This window comes from Ctenopharyngodon idella, chromosome 8, assembly GCF_019924925.1.
Source record: "Ctenopharyngodon idella isolate HZGC_01 chromosome 8, HZGC01, whole genome shotgun sequence".
NCBI classification, from domain to species: Eukaryota; Metazoa; Chordata; class Actinopteri; order Cypriniformes; family Xenocyprididae; genus Ctenopharyngodon; species Ctenopharyngodon idella.
The window spans coordinates 175031-196893 of record NC_067227.1 but is presented as its reverse complement, the minus strand read 5'-3'; the positions used below and the strand labels follow the sequence as shown (position 1 = coordinate 196893).

At 37.3% G+C, this 21863-nt stretch overlaps 1 protein-coding gene across 1 annotated transcript in view; it reads left to right on the top strand.

Annotated features, from left to right (window-relative positions):
- The window catches only part of gnb1a (guanine nucleotide binding protein (G protein), beta polypeptide 1a), a 43076-nt gene that overhangs the window by 9302 nt on the left and 11911 nt on the right, over positions 1–21863 (top strand). The window contains exon 2 of the mRNA XM_051902820.1: positions 21196–21308. Within this exon, the coding sequence (XP_051758780.1) occupies positions 21252–21308 (57 nt within the window). The 5' untranslated portion in view covers positions 21196–21251. The remainder of the gene's footprint in view (positions 1–21195; positions 21309–21863) is intronic.

Below are 21863 nucleotides of genomic sequence, written 5' to 3'. Positions count from 1 at the left end.
TGTAGTTTGGAACTCTATGTAGGCAGTAACATGCAAAGTCCCACCAAGTGTCACAATAGTTTGTTGATAAGTTAATGACGCAATGCTCCAGAAAACATCAGAATCCATGCACAGGGATGCACTGGTATTACATAAAATAAGGCTTTTTATATAATTGAATTACATTTATAATGGACGTTTTTGTCATCTGCCATTTTGGATGGATGTTTTCCCTGAGCTTGGTGCATTCTGGGATTGCATTCTCCCTGAACAATACTTGTGATGCTGCCTTAATAAGACCAACAGAAGCACGATCATATAATCCTGCTGCTAACCTTTTAAAATGGTGTTTGCTCACCCATGATGCCTGAACATGCTGCCTATAGGTCACATGACCTTTCTTGCTTTTTATTAACTTTTTCCTGCCAGTGTTTTCTAAAAAAATAAATTGCCAGCAAGCACCAGCGTTTTCACAAAACAGAATATTTTGTTGTATGGATCTGCAAACATACAGCATATCAAAAGAAAGAACAGAGCCTCTGCTTTTTAACAAACAACTGTTTTATTTTAGCTTCACTCATTCTTTATCAACACTTGAATGTTGGTAAGTATCATTTAAAAAATGAAAAGTGTAAGGAAACAAGCGTTGTGAAAGAGTTAATTGTACAAAAAGGCTTTCTTCCAGCTTTTGTAAGTGTGTATGATCTTGGCATGAGAGTTGTGATTGTGTGAGTGATGTTCGGCTGTAATGTGAAACGGATCCGCTGGACTCTTCAGGGCTTTGTGTGGCAGTACAGAGGCATCAGGCAGGTAAGGATTGGCTATGAACTATCACCTGACCAATTGAGCCAATGCTGTGTACTCGCTAAGGAACATGTGTATCTTCATCTAGGATCCCATGAAATGACTTTTGTTTTTCTAAATTACATTTTAATTGCTTCATTTAAATGAATAAACGAAAAACATGTCTAATCTACTGTCCGAAATCGTGTACTTTCTGAGTAGGTACTACATTTGAATTTGAACTTGCTTCGCGACCGTTAAAAAAGTCTGTTCTATATAGTATGAGTGTATGTAGTATGGATGAAATCCGGACGTAATACATCCTTGTTATTATTATGTGACCTACCAGCGTCAGTTGAGTCGCTTCACCTCCATTTGTAAATCCTCTCCCGTGGCCTCATGGGATCATGGCCTCACACTTCAGAATCTTGTAGTAGTGGGTCATCCGGGGACTTTTCTCCTACTGTTTTTTAAATACTATGGATTCGGACATACTACTCTGTTGGCATACTGTTTTTTGCATATTATGTAGTATAAGTATTCGATTTTTGACGAAATCTTCTGATGATGTGATGTTCCTTAAAATAGTGTTTTAAGTACATTTTATCAGTACATTGAGAAGGCTAATATTTTTCGGTTTTCATTTCTTCAAGTTAAACCAAACGTTTATTTTGGCGGTTTGCTGTGAAGACCTTTGAGTTTCTATGTGTATCTATTTGTCAATAGTTTTTATGGTGAAATGCTGGTGAAGTGACTCTCAGAGCAGCTCTGGGAATGAAGTTCATCATTTATGATCATTGTAAAACAATGTTTTAAACCCTTTCCCATCATTTTCCAGCACAAGTGTTTATGAATTTTTAGTTGTCATAGTCTTGCATAGCGTTTAGCTTCTAGCCTTTGTTGAAAAAATAAAACCTTTGAAAGCATGATTTGTCTCACAGAAAACAGTTTTTATTGAAAAATATAATGCATGTGTATATTCTAAAATGTTTGTTAAAAATATATTGTGATAATATTTGCAGGTCAGTATACAAATCTGAACACGACCGGACCAGCAGCAAGAAGTTATGTAAAGGGAAATCTGTGACTGCTTTTCAGTGTGGTTTTCATCATGGCATTATGTGTGTTGTCTTTTGTTATTGTGGTCACTATGATGGCTTAAAATAGACAAGACTCGTGTTAGTGGTCTTTAATGGCCCATTAATGGATGCGCTGGCAGAACGATTCACCTCATGTCATTATGTTCAATCACAAGTGAATTCACCAGAAATCTCTTTCAGTATGTCATGTGACCTACATACTTTTACATGCGCACTTCCCTCAGATCCACCACAAATATATGTCGCAGATGTCTTTGTGTTTAAGCATTTCATGCCTCCTGCAGTTTAGATTTGGATTGTGAATGTCGCTGTCCACACAACTACATTAATAACTAGGTTGACAGAAAGCTCTGACAGTTAGTCTTCATCAGTGAATTAATGAATATGTGTCATGTCAACAAGCTGTGCTTGTGAATGTATTAAACCCACAATACTGGCACCCATGTTCAGTGGACAATAGAATTTACTAGGGTTGTCACGACTCCTCGATTAAATTCAAGTACTCGAATTAAAAAAAATAAATAAAAAATCCTTGATTGCAATTTACCCGTGTCGAGTAACCGGCAAAATACTGTAAGTGGAGCATTCTACAGACTAAAATCCATGAACTGCAATATTAGACCATTTTCTAAGGCTGCACGATATTAAAACCATTTAAAAACCATACTATAGCATGATGCTATTATGAATTCACAAAGGCAGTGATTCAGTTTAATAAATATATGCCCTGCGGGTTTAATATGCATTTCATCAGATTTGTAAGGTAAATAATTTGTAAACCTAGGCCAACACAGGGGAATACATCAGTATCTTTCTAAATATTCAAACGGTTGTTCATCGCGATTTGAAAATCTAAAACCCTCACTCTGAGTTTGCATGTTTTGATGTCCACGTTTTTGTTTAAGAAATTATGGTGGCTTTAGCATTTCTATCGTAAAGAAGTGGCCAAATATTAAAAATTAAGTGAACATTTGAAATAAATGTCATTTGACCAATATTAAACAAGGATTTGATCTGCTGTAAAGTGTAACAACAACAGTCGCAGGCCAGTGCGCCCTCTGCAGGCATTTGTTATAACACATAATGTACAGAAGTTGATTGTTTATATTATTATATTATGTATTTTAACAGTGTTGTTCTATAAAAACCATATGATTACTTGCTTTTGATGCTTTACTTGAACCAAAAATGATTGCCTTGTTACTATTATATACAGTATCTCACAGAAGTGAGTACACCCCTCACATTTTTGTAAATATTTTATTATATCTTTTCATGTGACAACACTGAAGAAATGACACTTTGCTACAATGTGAAGTAGTGAGTGTACAGCTTGTATAACAGTGTAAATTTGCTGTCCCCTCAAAATAACTCAACACACAGCCATTAATGTCTAAACCGCTGACCACAAAAGTGAGTACACCCCTAAGTGAAAATGTCCAAATTGGGCCCAAAGTGTCAATATTTTGTGTGGCCACCATTATTTTCCAGCACTGCCTTAACCCTCTTGGGCATGGAGTTCACCAGAGCTTCACAGGTTAATGTGAGGGGTGTACTCACTTCTGTGAGATACTGTGTGTATTTTAAGTCATTTTAAGGGCTATTGTTTGCTTAGGTCTATTTTTAGTACCACAGAAAATATCCGAATACTCGATTAAATGTCAAAATAATCGACCGATTACCAAAATAATCATTAGTGACAGTCCTAGACTTTACCTTTTAACCAAAAGAGGAAGTGGATGCTGTGCGATCAGGCCATCTTGAGTTCACTGTTGACCCTCTACGTGCTTCTCTGTGCCAGAAAACAAGAAACAGTCTGGGTAATATGCTTGAATTATTTTTTTTTTTAGCTGTTTGTCATGTCTTGATATTCATGCTTTTGTTCTGAATTAAAATATAGTAAAAATTATTGGATGACTGATATCGTGGTTTTTTTTTTTTTTTTTTTTTTGCCGATATAACAGTATTTACTGACAGACCATCATGCACACAATACATGTTTTTATGCAGGCCACAATGTGCATAAAAATACCAACGTGAGATATTAAAAGACTTGTTTAAATTATATATACATGCATATTTGCTGAATGCCGACAATGTTTGAGAAGTATTTTAGCGTTTGCCTGTCTATTATCAGACAGAACTGTTAAAGGGGTCATATGATGCTTTTTAATGTTTTCCTTTTCCTTTAGTGTGATGTATCTGTATATGATCAGCAGTTACAAAGTGATTTATTCTATCTGACGGAGAACATGGATTCAGACCTGCCTAAAACATCTCGATCAAAATCTAGATTCCACAAACGTCCACGTCACAATGTGAAATATTAGCATAATCCCGCCCAAAGGCATCCGCGGGAGGTAAAGATTTATTTATAAAGCTGGTCCTGGGCAGTACAACCTGAAAGTTTGCTTGTGGACAGCGCATTTTGCAGAGGACTACTTCCTGAACCTGTGAGAGTACGTCGCCGGCAATATACAAAGAGACCGTGAAATGTTCTGCTCAAGTTGTGCTTGCAAAGTTGGTTCCGATCAATCCGGCTTGATCATCCGCGTTTTCAGAATCCAACTCTGGCTCAACTCTGGCTCGTAAACCCGACATTATTATTAACTGTGTTTACAAATGCTTTATAAGCCTCAGGAGCTGAAGCTCACGATTATGGTAAGGGTAAGGCGTTACATTTCAGACACACGCTTGAGGTGTTTGGCCAATCACAATGCTCTGGGTCAGCTGGCCAATCAGAGCACTCTGAGATTTTCGAAAGGAGGGGCTTTATAGAAATCAGCACGTTTCAGACAGACTGGGAATAGAGGAGCAACAATAATGTACAGTATGTGTAAAATGTGTTTTTTGAAATTAAAGAATGTTAACCTATTATAGGCAATATTCAAAATAATGAATGTTTAAAATAGCATCATATGACCCCTTTAAGACAGTCAACTAATGAAGATGGCGTCTTAGGTGCTGTCAAAATTAAATTCCCATTTCAAACTCTTATTGACCAAACAGAAGAACTTTTGTGGCTGATGCCAATAACAAAAACACTGCCAAATATAAGGTCAGTATATTTGTTGTGCACTAGTAAAAATGTAATTAAATCAGCATGTTAGACACGCAAGGAAGAATATTTATATGCACCAATATAATGTCACACAATAAGGAACAATATTTATCTATACAAATGAAAAATCCCTTATGAAGACTTCTGTGAACATGTTTGATTGACTGACAAATTGCTGAGTCAGTGTTTTGAATCCATTTGTTTTAACTTTTTTTTTTTTTTTTTTTTTTTTCCCTTCTGAGTTATAAATCAGAGATGCTATTTAAAAATATCTCTGTCTGAACTTGCATGTCCTGACAAAGCAGGTCTGCATGGTCTACAGGAAAATACAATATTATTACTGAATAATACTACAAATATTTGATATACTCATCACTTAATCCTAGTAACCCCAGTAAAACATTGGGGCCTGTTATTGCGCTGTTGTGTGTACCAGCTTGTACAAACTCTTCATTTTTCCCTCAGTATCGCTGTGCTCAGTGCGGATCGCAGCGCTGCATGTCCTCTACAATGGCAGGTTATAAATAGATGTGCTATTGAAAGCACAGGAAAACTCTCCTCTACTGGACGCGTGTCGACTCTAATGTCTGGGGGTGGGGGGAAAATTGATTCACATATGAATCGCGATTCTATTTTTCACTGATTCGAATCTATTCATAAATTTCAAAAAAACATTTTTTTTTAAATGTATGTTAATAATGTGATGTTAACGGAACAAAGAAGCTTGACTGCTTAACTGAAGCTTACTTGACAACAACAGTTCCTTTATCAATATCTTAAACCGTAGAAAATAACCTTAAATAATGTATAGTTACCGGCACATGTCAAGCTTTTCAGGCGATCTTGCCGCCTCTTATCTGTACTTTTTCCACATGAGAAGTGTGTTTGTGTAAAGAACAATACCTGCTTGTAAAAGCAAATGAACGTATCCTGTATCTGAGGCTAAACTACTATATATTGAGAATCAACAGTGTATTATTTTTCTAACTTCAAACTGATCAGAACCAGCTGATAATCACTTGATTCGATGAGTCTCTTAACTTGACGCTCACTAAACCGATCACATTTTAATGATGTAAAAGAGAGTTTCACGACTTGGAATTTGGTAAAAAAAAAAAAAAAGGAATTTGGTAAAAAAAAAATACAGCAGATTTCATTGATTTTGATGACATGTCCATGAACGCATTATTAACTTCCCCATGTCAAGCTGTGGCATTGTTTCTTGATTCTTTTTGTCATTGTATATTTAGTAACTTGTCTGTAGTGTTAATGTGTGGATGGAGCAGCAGCAGTCTGAGGATGAAGCCCAAGTGATGACGCTCATGTTTGTTTGAAAGGGCAGGATGGAGTCAAAGAATCGGGCTTTTAAGACGTGCCCTCTAGCATCATCATCTCCGCCCTCCTCCTGCATTGCCCGTCTGCTCCACGCATGAGCTGCAGTATGGGAAGAGTGCTGTTAAATATTGCATGCTCCATCCTTAGTGCATGGCTGCAGGCGCATGCTGTCACACACACACACACACACACACACACACACACACACACACACACACACACACACACACACACACAGAGTGGTGGTCAGGCCTATTCAGTGTGTGCACTAATGCACCGAACACACTCAGTGCTTCATACACTCCATCACTTCAGGCTACAGACAGACACAAAGCGCTGTGAGAGAGACGACCTGTGTGTGTTTGGCTTGTGTAGTGTCCAGTGGCGGCACTCAGAGAGAGTGGACATGCTTTCAAATAGCAGGGTTTTTTTTCTCTGAGGGGGAAATGGTTTTATTTGACTCTTTGCCATCAGATGGCAGATTTACTTTTGAATTTTTTGAACTTCATTACGCCCATAAAGCGTGATACTAGGGCTGGGTGATATGGCAGACAAAAAAAAAAAAAAAAAATCTGTTTTCTTTCACAACGATTGACCGATTCATGATTTGGTTTTTTTTTTTTTTTTTATGTTTAACTAGTCACCTTAAAAACGTAACTACAATATGATTCAAGTAACCAGATTGTTAATAAAAAGAATGTTAAAAAAGTTATATTCCAAGTGCAAACACCTGAAGTGATCAACATGGTGTAAATGTAAACAATTGACTTTCTTTGCAGAAAATATGCATGAAATATGAAGGCAAATATTGTACAAACTTATCTTAAACATATCCTATATACTCAGAAATAATATTAAATAAAAAAATACTAAATATTTGTTAGCCAAACAGTAAGAGAATCAAATAACACCAGTAATAGGCTGTTATTAACAGCGAATTCTTTGTAAAAACAGAAAATAACAGCAGCTTTCAGCCTGTCACCATCATGCAAACATGAAATATCAAACAGTAGTAGTTCTTTACAGGTTTTTGCATTCCATTGCCCTATTTTTCCCTTACTTCCCTTATTTTTCCTATACTTATTACTGCATACTTATTAAACCAAAACAACTTAAATGAGCAATAAAAAATGAAATATACCCTCATACATGCGACATTCATAGCACATGTGCGATGTAGACAGTTCAGTAGAGAACGGTTATTCTTAAAGGGGCCACACCTCTATTCCACTCATTACAATACTATTTCAGTTTTATGAATGTTTACTTAATGCACTTAATTTTTATTACATCCTGACTATTTCAGATAGCTTTATAAATCTTGTATGCTTGATGCAATTTATTTTTGAGTTTTTATGTGGCATCTACATCTTTAGTTAAGTGTTCAGTTACACCATATGCACTTCATACATTTCAGTATTCACTGTTCAGTGACACTGTGCAAAACAAATACCTTATATGCTAATAAATTAGAATGGAAGTGTATTTTCTAAATTATCAATATAATGTGATATACATACCAGATTACCCAAGGTGGTACAAAGCAAGTTGCTTTTTTTTTTTTTTTTTTTTTTTTTACATTTTTGATTTAGGCCTATAAAAAACAAAACAAAAGTACATCGCAATATGTATTGTATCGCAATATACCATGATATATCGTATCGTGACCCATGTATTGTGATATGTATTGTATCGTGAAGCCCTTGCCAATACACAGCCCTAATAAAAATGGTCAAGTTAAAAAAAAAAGTTTAACTCGCGTCTAATAACTTTGCTTTTTTCCCCCATTCCACTGCCCATGTCTCATTTATTTCAACGCAATAAAGCATTACTGAGTGAACAGCCACTTAAGGCTAGCGATGTGTTCTGCGTTCATAGAGTGTCGCACGAGAGCGGTTAATCAGGCGCGCCATCATGTGGTCGGATCGTTTCCTTAACTGCTGAATTGTCAGCAATGATAACATTGCTGAGTTTTGTGCCGTTCAGTCATCCTCATCAACACTGGATCAGAAAATTAAGGCGTTGGAATACTTTCTGAATTGTCTTTAAGTCGACAACGACCACCAATATCACTGAATTAAAAGTTACTGGCCACAAATCCAGTATTTTGCTCAGTGAAACCTGACACAACAGTCTGTTGTTGCTTATATTTTTATTTCATGGCTTAATGTGATGATTATTCCTCATGTGTGTCACAACATGGACTTCTAGAGAAAAAAGACTATTGATGGTGAACTTCATGCTGAAATGAAAACATATTTGAGGACACAGATGTTTTTTGTTTTTTTTGGGAGTTATTTAAATCACACACATCACTTCAGGAAGTCAGACTGTTGTTTTTAATTCATTGTAGGCCAGTATTGTGTTGCAGGTGGTAATAATGTCACTGGCCAAAGCCTGTATGGCACTTTGTTCATTTTGAACCCTGTGTTCAGCTCTGAGTTCATGTCTGATTGTAGGATGGTCTTGTCTCTTTTAGCCATCTCTACTAGGCAGTTTTACTCAGAGTAATGCAACACTTTTAGAAGTGAACATATAACATTAATCGATCGTGTCTTTGAGTATCTGAATGTGTGTGAGCAGTAGTGAGTGTTTGTGTGTGTGTGTGTTTTTGTTCTAGTTTTGCGGCTTACCCCACCCTCCATTTCCTGTTTGTAACACATGCTCTCAGCTGACTCGCGAGGTCATGTGATGCCACTGGTGTGCCATATAACAATCGATGCATCTGCCTCCAGATTTCAGCCATCTGCGGTGAACGCTTTATTACAGCTGTGTGATATAGCTAAAAATATTAGTTTTTTTTAGGCTTTAGACAGAATTCGGTTATAGGGCTGCATCTGATGATTTCGATAATATATTAGGCTAATCTTATTTCTTTGATTAAATCATTTAAAAAACATTTTCTGTAGTTTTATTTAAAAAATAAATAAATAAATAAATAAATAAAAAAAAGTTATTCAACATCCTGCCAAATGTTGTCCACCAAACAATGTGTAAATTCAAAGCCATGAGAAAAAAATGTGTGTGTCGGCTATGGTATACATTATGTGCAAACAACTGGTTAAAACATAAACAACTCCTTGCCCACAGTTTAAAGCATAATTTAAATATTTTTTAAAGCTTAAATTATAATTAAAATAAGTTAGTAATTGTTACATGTAGAATTTTTTAAACCCACATTTAATGTGCAAGAAATATTTGATCAAAATGTATATTTTAGTCAGAATTATTGTGCTTATTTTCTCCGTTGCGCTCCATTCGTTCGCATCCGTTCATTGAAATCTGTCAAGTTTAACAGAGACTCATTTGTTATCAGGAAGACTTTAAAGGATTAGTTGACTTCAGAATTAAAATTTCCTGATAATTTACTCACCCCCATGTCATCCAAGATGTTTCTTTCTTCAGTGGAAAAGAAATGAAGGTTTTTGAGGAAAACATTCCAGGATTTTTCTCCATATAGTGGACTTCACTGGGGTTCAACGGGTTGAAGGTCCAAATGTCAGTTTCAGTGCAGCTTCAAAGAGCTCTACATGATCCCAGACGAGGAATAAGGGTCTTATCTAGAGAAACCATTGGCCATTTTCTAAAAAAAAATAAAAAATTATATACTTTTTAACCACAAATGCTCATCTTGCACTGCTCTGCAATGCGCCACGCATTACGTAATCACGTTGGAAAGGTCACGCGTGACGTAGGCGGAAGTACAGATCCAGTGTCTACAAAGGGAACGTGCAAAGACTAAGTCAAACACCCTTTACAAAAAAAGGTAAAACAATGATGTCGGACGATTTTGAAGTTGGAGGAGAAAATGAGATGGAGTTTTTCACCCTACCGCGGTACTTCCGCCTACGTCACGCGTAATGCGTGGCGCATCGCAGAGCAGTGCAAGACGAGCGTTTGTGGTTAAAAAGTATATAATTTTTTAGAAAATGACTGATGGTTTCTCTAGATTAGACCCTTACTCCTCGTCTGGGATCATGTAGAGCTCTTTGAAGCTGCACTGAAACTGACATTTGGACCTTCAACCCGTTGAACCCCAGTGAAGTCCACTATATGGAGAAAAATCCTGGAATGTTTTCCTCAAAAACCTTCATTTCTCTTCGACTGAAGAAAGAAAGACATGAACTCTCATCTTGGATGACATGGGGTGAGTAAATTATCAGGAAATTTGAATTCTGAAGTGAACTAATCCTTTAATACCAGGTGGGAACAGGGCCATACTTGCACACGTCAAATGCATTGATAAAACTGATAAATGTGTCAACATTAATCTTTACAGTCAAGAACGGTTACTCATACTAGTTGGAATCAGTGACGCATATTTGTTGTTATCATGGTCATTCAATGTGAAAACAGACCCAGATCTTTGAAGTGAATTCGCTGCGAGTGGTCTGTCGCTGTGTACTTTATGTATTTATAGCCATCCATCGTCACTGTTTCACTGCTGCACCTGTACACCTCACTTTGTAAGTAATAAATTATTCCTTTTGTTGCACTGTATTCATCTGGGTTTGTGGTCTCTTTGTACAGCACAATATATATTTATTTTTTTCCAATATCAATTTAAAAGTTATAGCCTACCCCTGCACCCCTAGTCCATCTCGGGGTCATAACACTTATAGAGGCTTGTCCCGGATCTGAAATACCCATCCCAAGACCTTGGAAAAAAAATGTTTTGTGAATGAATCTGATTTCTCCTCCAGTGGAAGTTGTACACCCAGTCTGCACTGCAAGCAACGCGCTCACATTATAAACGCTTGGAGAGTAGGCAGCTCTGTTGATAATTGGAGCACATATCTATTTTTGTCGCGTTGCGTCATGCCGCGCGCTACAGTCGACGCGCTCTCTCCTGCCGTGCACACAGCTCTCTACAGTCGACGCGCTCTCTCCTGCCGTGCACACAGCTCTCTTCACTACAATGGCAGTCATCTGATGTGTGGCAGCACAGTGTTCACTAGCAGCGTAGGCCACGGCTGAATCCTCCATTCTGATTGAGGTGCGACACATTTGAGTATCTCTGGCAGGGCCCTATGATTGCATTTTTTTTTTAGGAGCACTTTAAAAAAAAATTGGGAGCACAGTGAAACAATCTAGGAGCACCTTCTGATCAATGAAAGACATTAACTTTCCCATTGCAAGGCAAAACTTGCTCTCTTAAAAGATGCTCCGGAAATCAATTTACCTTTTATAATGGCAGTTTTTTTTCTAACCTTATTAAATGTATGCATCAACCTTTATGTGAAATTCTCATATTTAATTGTATAAATTGATGTTTTTTTTTTTTTTTTTTTTTTAAACTAAAGCAATAAATTCAATTAGAAGAAGACACATCATGCTGTGTTACCAATTAAATGAAATGGGATCAGTAAAATCCATCATTGCACTGCAGAGGTGACAAAGAAGCTGCATCTGAAGTGGCATTTATATGTATTTTTATGTATTTACTCAGTTTAACAGCTCAAAGGTGGCAACAATGCATTTACACTGCAATTACAATTGCATTAAAGTGTTATGAAATTAAGGTATTACAGTTTTGAATAAGAAAATATAAAAAAAAAAAAATTTAATTATTAAACAAAAACCGCCTGTAGGTGGCAGCAAGTCAGTCTTCATGAGTGAGTCGAGTCTTTGATTCAATTGTTTCGTTCAAGACAGCTCTTTATGAATGATTCATTGAATCACTGACTTGGCCAATTTGTTCAGAAACGCTGATTTATTCAGTAACAATGTGTGGTGTTCAGAAATGTGCAACACTGGTTTGTCTAACAGACAATGTTGTCTTTAAAACTTAATATTAACTTCTTGTTCTTGAAATGTTGTATAAAATCTGGTATTGTGCTGGTATTTGGGATGGGAATTTCACAGTGTCCAATAACCTTCAAAGGGCATAATTACCAATATATATATAATTATATAAAAAGAAATTTACAAACAAATTACAAACAATACAATAAATACTATAGAGATACAAATTAAATAAACTTGTTTTTCAGATACAGTAGGTTTATTTACCATGTATACATTTATTTAACATCTTTTGTTGTTTTATTAACATGAATGACAAATATAGGCTATGGTCCCTTTAAGACCGAATCCACACATCCTGTTTTCACCCAAATGTTTATGTTCACTTAAGCCATAACCGACTGTATTTACGTGAGATACTCCACGCGATGGACATTTTGGCAACTATGTGTGCATTTGACCATTCAGGCGCGAGGAGAACTGATCGCTGTCTGAGAGAACTGGGATCGCGTGCGAGAGAGAGAGAGAGAGAGAGAGAGAGAGAGCGCGCTTCTGGTCTGTGTCATTCAGCGCGATTCCTATCCCGCCTTCACTAATCGATAACAAATTGTGATTGAAAGCATGCAGTTCGCAATGTGTGTGTTGTCATCATTAATTTGAAGTATTTCCACTCCCTTGAGGACATTGTTTCTGCTGCTGCCGCCGGTGTCTCTGTGCACGGAAAATTCTGTCAGTTACGTCATGCAAGGTATCGGTCTTTGGTATCAGGGGTATTTTTACGAGTACAAGTACACGAGCTTGGTATCGGGCCGATACCGATACTGGTATCGGTATCAGTGCATCCCTACTTCTGATAATTCTAGGGCTGATCCCTAATAGTCGACTGTTAGTGAACAAGAAGCATAGTCGACCAAAATTGGTATTAGTCGGTTAAACGCAGAAAAAAAAAACTCTACAGGAAGTGGTGAAATCATGCAGTCTGTGGCAGATCGTTAACGGCAGGAAATCCAAACATTTACCTATCATTCATCGACCTCAAATACTGCTAACATTAACCTATATAAATGTGTGCTATTATTTGCCGCATATCCAAGTGTTTGTGTGGAGAGCGCGCTTACTGCATGACATGGAGGCGCCGGCGCGACCACATGCATTTAACTTGAAATACTCCGTCATTTTTGGTCATACAGATAAGAATAATCCAACATTAGAAACTGTAAATGGTTTGCTTTTATTTCTGTAAACTCACAATATCAACACAACTTTGTGCTTTTGTAAAATGATGAAAACAAACAGGATGTGCTTTCAGCCATCTCGGTCTCAAGTTAACTTGACCGCGCCACAAAAATGAACCGAAACTCAGCATATACTTGCCTCACAGACATGAGAAATATATCTATGGAAAGCTTAAAGTATACTTTTAAATGAACAAATTCAGATCGAAAACAAATATTCTCAGATTATGTAGGCATAATCCGTATGAAGTGTACTTATAGGTGCATCCGCTACTGCGGAGATTGCGAGTCCGCATCGTCAACTTCATCTCTGCAGCTGAAAACACTAGTTTATCAATAAATTATTAAATTGTTCAGACAGTCTCCTTCTGTTTTTTTCACGCCACATTCATAATCATTACGTTTGCGGTGCGTTGTGGCGATCTTTGTGTGCGTTTGAGTGCTGATTAGGATATGTATTATAGTTATAGGCTCATTATTATGAATTATTATTCATTAAAAATGTTTTTATATAAACGTGCGATTAGTCGACTAATCGCTTGAATGACTACTAGTCGACTAGAAAAAGTTTTAGACGAGGACAGCCCTAGATAATTCAAATGTAATATTTTCAGTTGACAGGCTCATGTGAACCAGTTTCAGTTCAAAAACATAAAAGCGCAATGTTGAGTGTCTGAAATGTAGTCTGTCACTCAACTTGCTCTTTGCTCTGCTGACTGAAAGCGTGAAGACTAGCAGCACGACGCAAATGCATTTTGAGAGTTATAGTTTTAATTCCGATTGTATTATACAGCTATTCATGAGCTTTGATTGGGTCAAATTTTTTTACATTCGCATGCAGTAATTTTCATTTGCAATGGTTTATTTATGGTGTATGATAAATGTATGATGTGAATTTGTGTGGTGATTTGTGAAGCCTCAGAACTAATCGTTGTAGTTCATGTTCAGATTAGAAGTTTACAGTGACCTCAAGCAGGGAGGAAATCAACATTTCCATTCAGAAGTGCCACAGTAGGAGTGACCACGCTGTGTTTGACTTCCTTCTGGAAAACAGCTTCCCTTGATCACCCCATCATTCACATCACAAACTCTTGTGCTGATCAGAGCTGAACGCTCGAAACGTTCTCAGATACCACCGTCAGGTTCAGTTATGACGTGGTCTGTAACCTCGATCTGAAACTGCTCGCTTTGCTTTTGCAGGAACTGTGTCAGAGATCAAACTGATTTTATCTGCCGCGTCGAGTCGTTTGCATTGCTTCGTGTTCAGACAGGAAGGAGTTAAGTGCCTGCAGCTCGTGCTGGTGTCTCTGGGGCAGCTGGTCTGGAGGGAGGGTGTCTTAAATTATTAAACCCCAGCAGAAACAGGGCAGCATGTAATAGACGCAGAGCAGCGCCCTGCTCACCTCCTGTACCGCACCGATTTAGCTGCTCATCATTTCCAGGATGACTCTGCTTTGTCAAGTTTAAAGGAGCCTAAACTGCTAAATGTGAATAAGTCACTATGTATATGTGTTATGAATATTGACAATATGAATTTCTCTGAAGCTGCTTTGAAACAAAGTGTGTTGTGAAAAATAAATTTGACTTGACTTTCCTGAAAGAAATGTTTTTTCAATCAAAAATTTACACCATGTCTGATAAAAATATCATTAGACCAAGTATATTCACAATTGCACATTTAAATAAAGAGCAAATATTTGCTCTTCTTTTCTCTGGAACATGTGCTTTGGTTCGCAATTACATCCTTGATATTTACGCAGTTTGTATGTTTTGCAACAGCCAAATATGTCTAAGCAAAGAATGGAGTGCAGATGTAAATTTACCTATATAAATAATAACATTAAAAAGTGTAAAAGCATGGTTATATTTACTTTACTGCAAGCCAATAAATGGCCCAAATGAGTAGTTTTGTTCTGCTTTTGGAGTGTTTGCCAGTGGATGTTTCTCATAGGGGTGAATTCATGTTAATTGGGACACTTTTTGCCATTGAGATTGATTGGGGAAAAAGTGTCCCACTAAACCTGAATTCACCCTACATAACAGAAGGGGCAGCACATAATCGAAGAGAGTTTGTTAGTGCGACCTCTAGCAAAATGTAGTAGTAGTAGTATGTGGCGCTGAAGCTGTAAATTGTGGTGATGTAACCTAAAGCCTATTGACTATTTAAAAAAAGACAGGTCCTTCCATAAAACCCATGCAAGCTTCCTGTATAAACAGGAAATACATCAAAAATAACTCAGACTGTGCTTGTTAAGGCATTTCATGTAGTCTTTAGGCTAATATACTGTAAAATTGAGGCCTTAAACATTTCAATTCATCACACACCTCTCTACAGCAAGCTCTTACAATCACATTTCTTTCCTGCCCACTACAGAAGTCCACTCTTTACTGTCCAGAGAAAACATTTTACATTCTCCACTGTGTTTCTGGCTTTATTTTGTGATTTCACAGGGTACTGCACCTTTATCTGACACGTTCCTCTCCTCTTTTTGATGTGAAATGACATTCATTAATAAACACATTTAGCTAGAATAAAAAGACATCACCTAGAATATAGCTACAAAAAGCATGCGTCAGTGTCCAGACATGTGTAGGTCAGCAAAATAGCCAAATGTCAAAGGTGTTGTGGGTACAGCTTTTTAACTGACAGATTACATATTTAAAAATAGTCATTTAGGTGTATTTACACAGACGGTTTGATACGCTGCAATTGCATAATTGAGGCCATCAGATGGACATGGCTTATTGAATTGCTTACTCAAAAGTTTTGTTCAGAGATGCAGATTCATTCAGAAATGAAATACCACTGTGTTGCTCAAAGACATGCAATTGTTTCGTGGTTTGGAATTAGTTTTTGTTGCTGAAAATTTTGCTTTGTGTACGCATGCAGCATGGTCTTCCTAACCTCAGTGAACAATGTACACTGTGCATGTGCGCTTTGAATAGTTTTTGCACTAACTTAGTTTGTCCACAAGGTGTCAGCACTGAAACGTCTGAAAAGAAACCGAGAAGACTGAGCAAGAGTAACAAACACAACAGCCGATCGTGATGACGAGCGCTTGTGTGAGGAAATTAAAAGATACCAGCAACTCTATTTTAAAATGAGTACAAAGATATTATTATCGTAACTTTTAGAGTGAAAAAGCACAGAGACTGGACAACGATGAAGTGTTCTCGTGTGTCAAACACCTGTGTGAGACTGCGCGTACGTTAAAAACGAAGTAACTATTTTTGCGTCATTTAATACAGTTGCAGTGTGTGAGTGGCTGATGGTCCTCTTAGCAGCATGAAAAACAAAACTATTCTTAATGTCAAGGTCTTATAAACAGAAAGCAAGCAGAGAGCGCTCCCATTACAGAGCTGTCGTCACTTCATTGAGCTCACGGAGAATCTCTTATTTGTCGTTTACACTGTTGGTTATAATTAGAGAATTTGTGAGACTGACTGAAAAAAAAAAAAAAAAAAGATTTTGGATTCTGACCAAAGGTGTTAAAGACATTGTTAAAATAGTCCATGTGATTACAGTGGTTCAGCCTTAATGTTATGAAGCGACGAGAATACTTTTTGTGCGCAAAAACAAAAATAACGACTTTAACAATTTGAACTGTTGTCATACGCAGTTGACATAGTGAACATCGCAGTGCAGCACTTCAGTTTTTACGTGTGAACGTCGGCTCAGTATTGGCCGATGCTGTACACGTTTGCTACCTTTCTGGACCTCAAAAGGTGTGGAACGACATGAGGGTGAGTAATTAATGACAAATTTCATTTGTAGTTGAACTAACCCTTTAATGCTTATAAAAATTATATCCAGTCGAGTAGTTAGTGACTTTTTTTTTTTTTTTGTCTCTTGTTTGATTAACATTAAAACACAGACAGCAGCGCAGCAGGACTATTAGTCTGCTGTCACTTTAAGAACAAATGCACGGATCCAATATACTGTAACACTTGCGCTTTCTCACAGCTTTACATTCACTTAAGACATAACCAACTGTTTACGAGGAGACTCGACAAGACGGGCATTTTGACATTTTTGTGTGAATATGTCCGTTCAAGTGCAAGAAGACATTAAAGAGTTTTGGATCTGTGTTACTGCTCACACAAAACTTATCTCACAGTGCACGAGTACCGAATTGAGAGATGCGAGTACTTTCGCATATACTTGCGCTTAAATATTTAAGTTGGCAAGGCTTAAAAACGCGCAAATTATCAACTTACGTGACATTACAGCACTGGCCCGATCGGGCAAGTGACAGTTCCGACCCCGGGCCACCGGGCAATCCTTATTGTCGAGCCCTGCATATTGTTAGATTACAGAAGCTCATTAGATATCAGCTCTGCTTTTTTGTCTCCAGTGTTCCTTCAAATTCAATGGCCAGTGTGCTCATGAGTCCACTGGTTATGTCATAACCATTGTGTATGTAGAATGCTTTTGTGAAAATTAGACTGGTCTTGCCACTGTGTATTTGAAAGGTGAATTTGTGTGGTTTTAGAGTTGCAGTGTTGTTGAGGTGAAGGTAAAGCCGTATTCAGGTTGATGCGGCAGCTGACCCTGTATTAGCAAAATTATTATCGTGACACTTTATCAGCTGGATTATGTGAGGCTTAAACCGCAGCTCTGCGTCTAAACGTGGAGCTGGCCAATCAGCAGCTGGTGCTCAGGTGAGGTGTTCATCCAGTGTAGATCTATTCAGAAGGTCTTTGGCTGTTGGAGACACAGGAGCTGTGTCTGGGAATACAGAATCCAGGTAAGGCTTTACTTTCCTCTAGAAATAAAACGCCACACCTGAGGGAATGGTCATTTGAGGGCCGGACAGGAACAGGAATTTTTTTTTTTTTTTTTTTGGTAGTGTGGGTCCTCTGATGGCTTTTTGTGCCCAGTTGGACTTTGTTTAGTGACTAGAACTAGTTGTGCTGAATAAGCCAAGATGTTGCTACTGTGGGAGTGTGTCCTCAAAGACTCACACTAGTTACTAATGTTGGTCAGAGGTTTGTGTTCTTGTTCATTTTGATGTGAGATGTGAGTGAAAGTGTCTGCAGTGGATTTGGGTCAGCAGGAGAGTTCATCAGCAGATTTGGCGTTAACCGGATTTGTGCGGACGCGCTGAATCAACTGTGTCCCTGGATTACAGGAGTGACATTGAGAACGGGACGAGGTCTGTGTCTTATGTCCACTCGCACTTTCCTCTGGTCTCTCTGACCACCGAACCAACTATTGACCCACAAAATTCAACAAGTTTTTACCTTTGGATTGATTTCTTTTGGTGAAATACAGAAAGTACGGAAGTAAAACCACCAGGTACGGGTATATTATTTTACGGGTACGGTATATTTTTGTTATGGCTTTTAGTTGTTTGAATGAGAAATACCTATTGGAAAAAAGCTAATTGTATATCTGTGAATTTATATATGTGTGTCTTGCAAATTAGGTTCGATATGTTTAATGCGAGATGTAAAAAAAAAAAAAAACTGTAAAAATCTTGTTCTGCACAGTTTTTTTATGCGGCAAGATGACCATATGTATAGGATTAACCGGCAAAATTTACCCACATGTATTTTTAACTAAACATTTTAATGTTTAAAAAAAATTAACACATCTGATTGATGAAAATTAATCATTTGAAAATGGACAGTTTGAACTGGTTCAAGGAAGTTACCGTAACTCTAGCGTTGATTGAGCCACTGATGTTTAAATGAGACACTAGTAAAACATCTGTCTTTACGCTCATACCCACGAGACAAAAGATCATGAAACTATTCTTAAATTGGGCCCTATGAAATCTTCTATTTATTTTTTTTCCAAATTCCATTTTTTTAGGTTTTAATTTTATAGATTCCGTTTTTTTCTTTGTTTTAATTTTTTTGGACTGGATTTTAATGCTTAAATTCAATTTTAGTAATCAAAAAACATGTCTAATTAATTTAAATCATGAAACTTAACAACAATTTATTAAAAGTTTAACAAAAAATACATTTTTAGAGCCCTATGAAATACTTTTTTTTTTTTTTTTTTTTTCTCCTTTCTCCTTGTTTTAAGCTTGCTGGATTCCATTTTAATAATTAACTGTTTAATTAAATTTTAATAATCAAAAAGTATGTCTTGAATTCATAAAAACAACAAAATTTATAAATTTTTTTAGGGTAAATGTTTTATGATTTTTTTTATTTTTTATTTTTTTTCCCCAGAAATTCTGTATTTGAATTTTTCTGGCAATCAAATTAAGGCATAAAACATTAATTTATCTTTTAATCTTATGAAATTAAAAAAACATTTTTTGGTCAAACAAAGTTCTGCACATTTTGCACAAAATTAAAACATGGGGGGAAAAAAAATTGATTATTCCTTAAAAATAGTTTTAATAACTTACTATTAGTGTTAGTATTATTATTACGTTGTGACGTAGCTACATTCTACTTTACAATAGTAATATATTTATGTCGGTTTCTTGTGAAGAGCTTTTAGTTCCTGTGTTTTTGATGTAATGATAGTTTTTCTCAAATGAAACAGTAAAATGCTCATGAAGTGACTCAGAACGGCTCTGGAGATGAAGTTCATGCGTTTATGTCCTCATATGGTGAGGCGGCAGAGGCTGAACACACTGCGAGTGTGTGTGTGTGTGTGGTAAATGAAACAGTGCGTCTACACCATTCATTTACACAGAGACACGCAGAACACGCAGGATTCATATTTAAATAGTCTTTTTGCGGTTTAATTTACAGAAACTGGTCTGTTGCAATTTGATTTAAGTGTACTAAACTACTTTTTATTAATCAAAACTTCCGACAAATTCCGTGTTATACAGTAAATTCCATTTTTATGACTTGATTCCGTGAATACGTCCACGTTTTCTGCATCGCGGAAATCATAGGGCCCTACTTAAACTTTCTGCCATGATATTCAGCTTATTTCAGGGTATTTTTTTACGGAAAGCAAGAAAATTCAGTCCGATTTTTGCATGAAATTTGTGTTCAGACCAATGTGAGGAAAAAAGCAAACGGGCTGAAAAGCAGAAATACAGCGGTGCACAACTTTCAGTTTCTGACACCCACTTGTTACGGAGAAGTCAAATTATGATGTCAACATATTGCACTAAGACGGTGGGACGTTCAGATTTTTGTATTCGCTATGGTGTTTATCAAACAACAATAAATGTAAGAGAACAGAGACGAGTATGAAGCAGCAGCGACTCTGAGCATGTGACCCAAAGCGCAAATCCTATTGGTTGACAAGATTTCTTAACAGTGCGATGAAAAGAGGTTAGATCACCTTTCCTTAAAAAATCCATCGCATTGACGACATGCAAATGTTTGTGTCAATAGTCATCACAAATATCATCCCTGTTGTTTTTTTCGAAAGTGTACCCGATCAAACTAGGATCTAATTAAACGTCAGTGTATCATATTCACTGTACAGTAATGCGATTATCTGTGCTCGTGCTGTGAAGTGTTTGTGTAGCTTTGTGATTGTGTTGTGCTGTGCTGCCGGGAGACATGCAGTAATGGTGATCTTTAGCACAGGCTCGCTGCACAACACTGTTGCTAAGCAACAGCTTCACGGGTTGGCAAGGACACAGGCGGAGAAAGAGACGTGCTCGCATCCCTTCATTAGTGTTGGAAATGTCTTTTCTCACCGTGTCCAGTGGAAACGGGGCTCTAACTATAGCGCTGATGTCAGCTGTGTTTGTGCATGTTGTGGGTTGAACGGCTAGTCAGAAGCGCTGTATAATGAGGCTCGGGAATAAATGAGACTTGGTGTCCACCGCTCTGATCAGACAGGTTTGATGCGGGGCGTTCACATCGGGTGTGTTATGTTCCCAAACAGCTGGACCAACAGAAGTAGAACATGTTTTGATGGCAGTTCAGCAACTTTAAATTCATCTTGTTTAAACACTGCCACACAATGTACATACATGTAATCTGCAGTCAATAGAGTAATGGTGTTTTGTGTGTTTTTCAGATCAGTGCGAGCGGCAGTGAGTGGACGGAGTGAAGCCCATCGTCTAGCAGAAGAAAATGAGCGAACTCGACCAGTTGCGTCAGGAGGCTGAACAGCTGAAAAACCAGATCAGAGTCAGTCACTGCATGCACTACATGTCATACACATGCTCGACACTCAATACACCTTACGATACCGAACACTGCCACACATCGCAGTATGACAACTGGGACGGGACTGAGGCTACATTAATCAGATACATTTTCAGGACTCGACATTTAAGGATTAGTTCGCTTCAGAATTAAAATTTCCTGATAATTTACTCACCCCCATGTCATCCAAGATGTTTATGTCTTTTTTCTTCAGTTGAAAAGAAATGAAATGAAGGTTTTTGAGGATTTTTCTCCATATAGTGCACTTCACTGGGGTTCAACGGGTTGAAGGTCCAAATGTCAGTTTCAGTGCAGCTTCAAAGAGCTCTACATGATCCCAGACGAGGAATAAGGGTCTTATCTAGAGAAACCATTGGTCATTTTGTAAAAAAAACAACAACAAAAAAACTGTATATACTTTTTAACCACAAATTGCACTAGTTTTGTGATGCACCACGCATTACGTAATCACGTTGGAAAGGTCACGTGAGTACCTTTCCAATGAGCATTTGTGGTTAAAAAGTATATAATTTTTAT